This window comes from Pelecanus crispus, chromosome 3 (assembly GCF_030463565.1).
Source record: "Pelecanus crispus isolate bPelCri1 chromosome 3, bPelCri1.pri, whole genome shotgun sequence".
NCBI lineage: Eukaryota > Metazoa > Chordata > Aves > Pelecaniformes > Pelecanidae > Pelecanus > Pelecanus crispus.
In genome coordinates, this window is record NC_134645.1 from 129,666,783 (window position 1) to 129,674,419 (window position 7,637).

Below are 7,637 nucleotides of genomic sequence, written 5' to 3' on the forward strand. Positions count from 1 at the left end.
AAGCTCGGAAAGGGCAGGCGCTGCTTCTGCCTCAAGCGCAGTTGGCAGCTGCCACCTCTCCAGACCCCCAAATTGCCGTAACCCACGAGAAAACAGAACCCGCGGGGATCCTGCTCCTGGGCAAAGGAAGGCGGGGAGAGACCAGGAAACCCAGGCAGATCCTGAACCCACATAGCTTACATTTACATACCGCGCTCTCCATCTCTTCTAATCTGACAAGAGTCAATAGGAACACCCAGGCACGTGGTACGTCGCTGCCTACCTGCACAAACACCCCGGCTTGGGATCCGCGCTGGGTTTTTCCCCCTCGGTTACACGGGTTAGCTGGGGCAGCAGCCGGCCGGCCCGAGGAAATGCCTTCCCATCTCACGCCCCGGCCCTCCGGCTTTCTGGCAGCGCAGAGAGGAAATCCACGATCAGTCAAAGCGGAGCCGCTGCAGCCCTGCAGCTCATGTCAGGGGGTCAGAATAATAAAGGAATCGAGCGACTAAATATATTCCTTGGGGCAGGTTGCAGGGATGAGCTGGGCAAGGGGGATCCGGCTGGGGATTTTTGGTCCATTCGTCTTCCTGGAGACCCTTCGTCTGAGCTGGGGGAACGCTTCTCGGGGGTGATTTTCCTACCCTCGTGAGCACCAAACTGGAGTGAGCGGGAAATCTCGCTGCGTGACAGCGGCGCTTCCATCCCGGCCAGGCTTGGGTGGCTTTGCAGGATGGGGCAGCGCTCCGTAAAACGTAGCAGCAAGAAAAAGGCCACAAAGCATCGGACCAGCCCTCGGCCTCCCGGTGCCCCCGGGATGGGCACTGAGGACCGACTGGGGCTGTTGCAGCCCCTCTGGGCTGTGCCCAGCCCCAGCCCCCGGCTCCCTGCAAAGCTCACTCAGGGTCCCAGCCGGGCCGGACGAGCACCCAGCCCCAGGTTCACCGAGCCCCCGCTTCCCTCCCGTCCAAGGGGGACCTGGGAATTTGGGGTAACTGCGTGAAAACCTACACAGGGTGGCAACGTGCAGCCAGGACTAGCGGCTAAAACGGGGGGGGGTGGGGGAAAAGGGGTACCTGCAGTGCCCGTGCCTTGATTTCCCCTTGCCAACAGGCACGCTGCAGCTTGCCAAAGCCTGGGGAGGGCGGCGGCGGGGGACGACACCTTTTGCACCCCTATGGGCGCCTTCCTTTTGGGGCCATTTTTCTAGGCCACCCCCAGAAAAAAAATCTCAGTGCCCTCATCCCTCCTCTCTGCGTTTCCCCCAGCCGTGAAGTTTTCGGGGGCTCGGCGGTGCGGGGAGGGGGGCAGCGGGGGCTGCGCAGGGGTGGCAGGGCCATTTCCAGCTCCCTCTTCGCAACCCTTCAGCCTTTCATTGGGCGAAATAGTAAAACATTGTAATAATAAAAAGGGGAAGGGGGGGTGGCGGGAAGCAGAAGGGGGGGTGTTGGGGGGTGCTGCCCCCCCCCCCACACCTTTTTTGCTTCCCCGGGGGGTGCCGGGCAGAGGGGTGGGGAGAAGTTTTCTTCTGGCCGGGGCTGAGGAGTTTGCAAACAAGGAGGAGCAGCGAGTGCCTTCGGTGTCATTGGAGGAGGTTTTTTCCAAGGAGCTCATAAATACGGGGGAGGCCGGGCGGGAGGCTGGGACTTGCGCGGGGACCCCGAGGGCAGCGCGGCGGGCAGAGGCGGGCGGGGGCCGGGGCCGGGGCCGGGCCATGGCTGCGCTGCTCAGCACCTACCCCTGGCCGGAGCGCCTGGAGGGGGACACGGCCGAGGGGCTGCCCCCGGGGCCTCCCCCGCGTTGTCCACCGGGGGAAAAAAGCTCCGAAAGCCGCATCCGCCGGCCCATGAACGCTTTCATGGTGTGGGCGAAGGACGAGAGGAAGCGACTGGCCGTGCAGAACCCCGACCTGCACAACGCGGAGCTCAGCAAGATGCTCGGTGAGGAGAGGAGCGGTGCGGGATTTTTTTTTTTTTTTTTTTTTGGGGGGGGGAGGGGGAGGCTCGGCGGTGGGCGGCCGTGCAGCCAGCCGGCCCCCCCCGGGGGTGCAAAGCTGGCTCTGAGGCTGGCACCCTGTGCTGTGTGCGCCCTCCCGGTCCTCCCCCGGGGTGCAAATCCTGTCTGGATTCGGTACCCCGGGGTGGGCACCCATGCACCCATCGGGCATCCCCCGGGGTGCAAACCCTGTCCAGATTCGGTACCCCGGGGTGGGCACCCATGCACCCATCGGGCATCCCCCGGGGTGCAAACCCTGTCCAGATTCGGTACCCCAGGGTGGGCACCCATGCACCCATCGGGCATCCCCCAGGGTGCAAACCCAACCCTGTCCAGATTCAGTACCCCGGGGTGGGAACCCATGCACCCATCGGCCATCCCCGGGGGTGTAAACCCTGTCCGGATCCAGTACCCCGGGGTGGGCACCCATGCACCCATCAGCCCTCTGTGGGGGTGCAAACTCTGCCAGGATTTGGTACCCCGGGGTCTGGCACCCATGCACCCATCGGCCATCCCCGGGGGTGTAAACCCTGTCCAGATTTGGTACCCCGGGGTGGGCACCCATCGGCTATCCCCAGGGGTGCAAACCCTGCCAGGATTCGGTACGCCAGGGTGGGCACCCATCAGCTATACCCAGGGGTGCAAACCCTGCCAGGATTCGGTACCCTGGGGTGGTCACCCATCGGCTATCCCCAGGGGTGCAAACCCTGTCCAGATTCAGTTCCCCAGGGTCTGGCACCCATGCACCCACCGGCCATCCCCAGGGGTGCAAACCCTGTCTGGATTTGGTACCCCGGGGTGGGCACCCATGCATCCATGGGCCCTCCCCAGGGGTGAAAACCCTATCCAGATTTGGTACCCTGGGGTGGGCACCCATGTACGCATCGGCCATTCCCAGGGGTGCAGACCCTGTCCGGATTTGGTACCCTGGGGTGGGCACCCATGCACCCATCAGCCATTCCTGGGGGTGCAAACCCTGCCTGGATGGGGACCTATGCACCCTCCCTGCCACCCCGCGGGGTGCAAGCCCTGCCCGGGCCTGGCAGCAGCACCCTGGGGTGCGTGCATCCCCCCTTTGGGGTACAACTGGGTCCGGCACATGGTCGGTGGGCACCCCTGCACCCCCACGGCCACGCTGCAGGGTGCAAAGCCTTCCTGGGTCCAGCACCCTGGGACAACACCCACCGGGCGGCCTTGTGGGGTGCAGAGCCTGATGGGGTCCTGCACCCCAAGGAGAAGGCACCCATGCACCCACCCCGCCACCCCACGGGCTGCAAACCCCGGCGGTGACCCGCACTCTGGGTGCACGCACCCACCCGGCCACCTCTCAGGGTGCAAAGCCTGATGGCGTCCCGCACCCCAGGGGTTCAGGCGCCCACGCCCACCCTGCCACCCCTCGGGTGTAAACCCTGCTGGGGTGCAAGCCCCCGGGCTGCCAGTGCCAGGGATCCCCCAATTTTCCTGGCCTGTCTTTGCTGTCCCACTTTGTCCCCAAACTTAGTAGCCCACCCTAATATTGTGTGGCCAGGGGGTGGTGGGGTGGTGTTTCTGCTGTTTCTTTTGGGCAATCACAACCCCTTTTGAATACGCATTTGTTTCCCACTCCCCATCCAGTTTCCCCCTTATCCCAATCCCCATTTTTTTACGCAAAACCAAGAGGGCAAACAGAAATAACCAGCCCAGACAGCCTGAGAAAGAGCTGCCCGAATTGCAACACAGCTTTGCTGGCCAGGCTCTTACCCAAAGTTTGTGTTTCCCTGGACAGTTTTGCGGTGTTTTCTTTGGTGGTTTGGGTTTTCTCCTCGCTGCTTTGCCATGCAGCATCTCGGCTTCTGAGTGTTATTCCTGCTGTCTCTTTGGCAATGGGAAGGCATCGGATGCTTTGATCCATATGCTCATTTCTCCCCCTACCCTGAGGACCAGCCCGGGGTAGCCTCATCGTCGGGATACAACCCCCCAGCCCCGGTGCTTCTTCTCTGTCCCGTGCCTCGGGGACATTTTGTGTATCTCAACCAGGGAGCAGCGCGGTCGCGGCACCCAGGTCTCCGTACGCCCCGGTGCGAGTCCCGGCAGGACACGAGCTGGGACGCATCCAGGAACGCCACGTCCTGACCCCCTGCTCAGCCAGGCATGTCCTCGGCCGTCCCCGCTCAGCAGCCGGGCTCTCCGTCCCAGAGAGGCGTTGCAAGATCAGGCCATGGAGTTTCTTTGCCCTGGTTTGTTTGCAGCGGGGCTCGGCTAATCCCCAAACCACCCTGTTTGGGGACTTGGGATAAGGGGAGTTGGTGGACCTACGGTGGCTTCAGTACCCCCCTTCTCCACCCTCCCTCTGCCGTCGCGTCCTCCTGCGGGGTTTGCGGGCTGCGTGCTCCGTGTGCGCCGTCTGAGATATTGGGAGCCCCAACCTTGCCTGTGGGTCGTGTGCCCGCAAGCTTTGGGCGGCAGCCCCTTTCCCCCCCACCCCGATACGGCCTCCGCGGGCGCTAAGGGGAGTGTTGTTCTCCATTTCAGGCAAGTCCTGGAAGGCTCTAAGCCTCTCGCAGAAGCGTCCCTACGTGGAGGAGGCCGAGCGGCTGCGGGTGAAGCACATGCAAGATTATCCCAACTACAAATACCGGCCCCGGCGGAAGAAGCAGGTCAAGCGGATCTGCAAGCGAGTGGACCCCGGGTTTTTGCTGGGCAGCTTGACGCGGGACCAAAACGCGGTGCCGGACAAGCGGACCTGCGGCCGAGCCGGGGGGGAGAAAGAGGGGACGGGTGAGTACCCCCCTCGGCCAGGGCTGCCAGCCATCCGGGGGTACCGGGAGGCCCCGGGCAGCGGCAGCAGCCCCAGCACCAGCGTGGACACCTACCCCTACGGGCTGCCCACTCCCCCGGAGATGTCTCCGCTGGACGCCATAGACCCCGAGCAGAGCTTCTTCTCCTCGCCCTGCCCCGACGAGCATCACCGCTCCCACCTCGCTGGAGCCACATACTCCCCGGAGTACGCGGGCAGCTCCCTCCCGTGCAACCACCACCCTCTCAGCCCCATCCCGCAGCCCACCACCTGCATGATCCCCCCGGCCTCCAGCTGCCCTCCCCTTCCTCCTCCTCCTCCTCCCAGCTACTACACGCCCGCCTTCCCTTCCCTGCCCCCCCCCAGCCTCCATGCCCACCTGGGCCAGCTCTCCCCACCGCCCGACCACCACGGCTTTGACACCTTGGACCAGCTGAGCCAAGCCGAGCTCCTGGGGGAGATGGACCGCAACGAGTTCGACCAGTATCTCAACAACCCCGGCCACGGTGACCACCACGGCGGGGTCTTGGTCAATGGACACGTCCCGGCGGCTGGCAGCTCCCACACCTCCGAGACCAGCCTCATCTCTGTCCTCGCTGATGCCACGGCCACCTACTACAATAACTACAGTGTCTCCTAGACCCCCGGCCGGGGCCGCCTGGACCAGCCGAGGAAGGACCCAACGCAGTATTAGAAGGCGTTGCTCCCCGGGGACGTCGCTCGCCGCCCCTCAGGGTGACCCAGTCCGAACCGCGAGGACCGTGGAGTCTCCTCAGTGGCGTAGGTAAAGGATTTCGGTCGTCAGCTCGCCACCGGTGCAAAGCCTCGGGTGCTCTGCTCCGAACGGGGCTGGGGGGGATTTCCCAATGCCAAAGCCCTTTGGCCTAGTCCCTCTTCCAAAGCAGAGATGCTCCTGGGGGTGTGGGAAGGCTGCCCCCCATTTCGGGGCACCCCTGACTCTGCTTTGGAGTCGGGAGGGCGGCAGCGTCCTGCAAACAGCAGGTCTGAAGTTCTGGCAGGGGAAAAAAAAAACCCTGCAAGGGGAAAAGGCAGGGATGGGGGGGAAGAGGGAAGATTTTGGTCAAGGGGCGCACCGTCTGCAAGCCGCTCTCGGCTCCTGGTATCGGCGTTGCTGCAGCCGCCCTGACCGCACCGGCGGGGGTTAAACCTGCCTTGTGCCCCTGCCCCCCAGACCATGAGCTGGGGGCTTCGGGACAGCGGGGACGCTGCCGGGCTGGCCCCGGGGACGCGCGGGGGCTGCGGGGAGGCAGCCGGCCCCGAGGACGCCCAGCCTGTGCTTTTGGAGGAGGGTAAGAGCAGGGCTTGGAGAGGCAGGATCCGGCCGGCGCCCATCCCCACCCATGGCTTCCCCGTGGCCTCCCAGCAAAAGCGTTCCCGAAGCGGGGGACGGCGTGGGCTGCCCTCCCCGCCGGGCTGGGAAAGTGTCCTGGGGTGAGCGCTTGGGCAAAGAGGTGATGATGTAGCAGACACGGTTTTTTTTATCAAATGTCCTTTGAAGGCGAACGCTTCACGTTTCAAGCCGCAGTGCCCAATGCCTCTTCTAACTCCGGCGTATTATTGCTTGTAATAAAGCTGTACATTGATTTATTCCTTCCATTATTTCTCCCCTCGGATTTTGTATTGCTCGAGTTCTCTTCCTTTTCATAAAGATGAAGCTTTATTTTAAATCAGTTATATGACATGATTAATCTCAGTGTTTACTGTATGGCACTTGGTAATGATTAGTTAGTAGCGTGGCTATGATTTTCTGGTTTCAGTCCCGAACGTGTATTAATAATAATTGCAAATAATACTTAAAAAAACCCCACAACTTCACAGGTTTTTTAAGCTAATACATTCCATCTTTTTTGTGTGACTCTATGCATTTTGAATGAGTGTAGATATGAGTTTGCATAAAATATTTAATTTAAATAAATATGTTTTTATACAATGATTGTTTTATGATTTAAATTGCTGTAGCTATTGACAAAGTTTTCAAAACAGAAACATTTCCTGTGTGAGTGCTATTTTTTTAATTTTTTTTTGTTGGTATTTTCAGCCAAACTTTTCTACTTCCATTTTTTTTTAAATAAAAAAGATCCATGGTTATCTTTACGAATTGTGGATTGCTTTCCAACAAACCATCTCAAGGCACGATGTGTGCATACCTTCACTTTTCGTGGTGTGTCTCGGGGGCAGCAGGTCGCTTTGATGGCCTTGATCTCGCTTTCGCCATCTCACGAACATGACCTTTTAATGCCGGGTCCTGTGTAGATATTTCAGTGAAGGCAAAGCGTTGCCTTCGGTGCGTTGGTGAGCACAAACGGTGTTGCCTGTTTACAGAGCGAGAGCCGGTGCCTGGAGCGTGGCGTTTGTTCACGTCTAAGGCTGTCTTTCACAGTTGGTGCTGATGCAACCAGTGAAGCTGCTCCGCAACGCGAGGGCCGTGTAAAGGGTCCTCGGTGCAAATGCAGATCAAGGCAATGAGGCCTGAGAAAAGGAGCGCGGGTCGCCTTTGGGGAGCTGCGTGAAGGGCGGTCTTGTAGGTGGATGTGGGGTGGTGGCCTTCAGGCATCACTAGCAAAGAGAAAAGCTTCTTGCGGTCTCTGGACTGGTTCTTGCCAGACATTAAATTAAGCTCTGTCTCTGCAGTCCTTGAGGTTGAGCCATGCAAACCTGCCACAGCAGTGTCCTCCCAGGCTGTGTCCTCCTGCTTGGCCCCAAAAAGCAGAGGAGCAAGTTTCCTAATGCGCTTTGCGATGCCTGCTTATATGTGTTGGCTGGAAGGGGTCTCCAGAGGTCACTCAACCCAACCCAAGGCAACCCAACCCAACCAGGCTGGCTTGCCTTCCATAAATGACTTATCTCTGACTCAGGGAGCCTGCCA

At 60.7% G+C, this 7,637-nt stretch overlaps 1 protein-coding gene across 1 annotated transcript; it reads left to right on the plus strand.

Annotated features, from left to right (window-relative positions):
• Positions 1-1,693: 1,693 nt before the first annotated feature.
• On the plus strand, positions 1,694-5,390 carry SOX7 (SRY-box transcription factor 7). The gene is made up of 2 exons (XM_075708127.1): positions 1,694-1,919; positions 4,486-5,390. The coding sequence occupies exons 1-2, from the start codon at positions 1,694-1,696 to the stop codon at positions 5,388-5,390; spliced, it is 1,131 nt and encodes a 376-aa protein (XP_075564242.1).
• The last annotated feature ends 2,247 nt before the right edge of the window (positions 5,391-7,637 follow it).

Excerpts from the sequence above, each read along its gene's own strand:
- SOX7 (XM_075708127.1), top strand. The coding sequence starts at position 1,694 with ATGGCTGCGCTGCTCAGCACCTACCCCTGGCCGGAGCGCCTGGAGGGG. Across the intron at positions 1,920-4,485 it reads GGAGCTCAGCAAGATGCTCG|GCAAGTCCTGGAAGGCTCTA; the intron begins GTGAGGAGAGGA and ends TCTCCATTTCAG.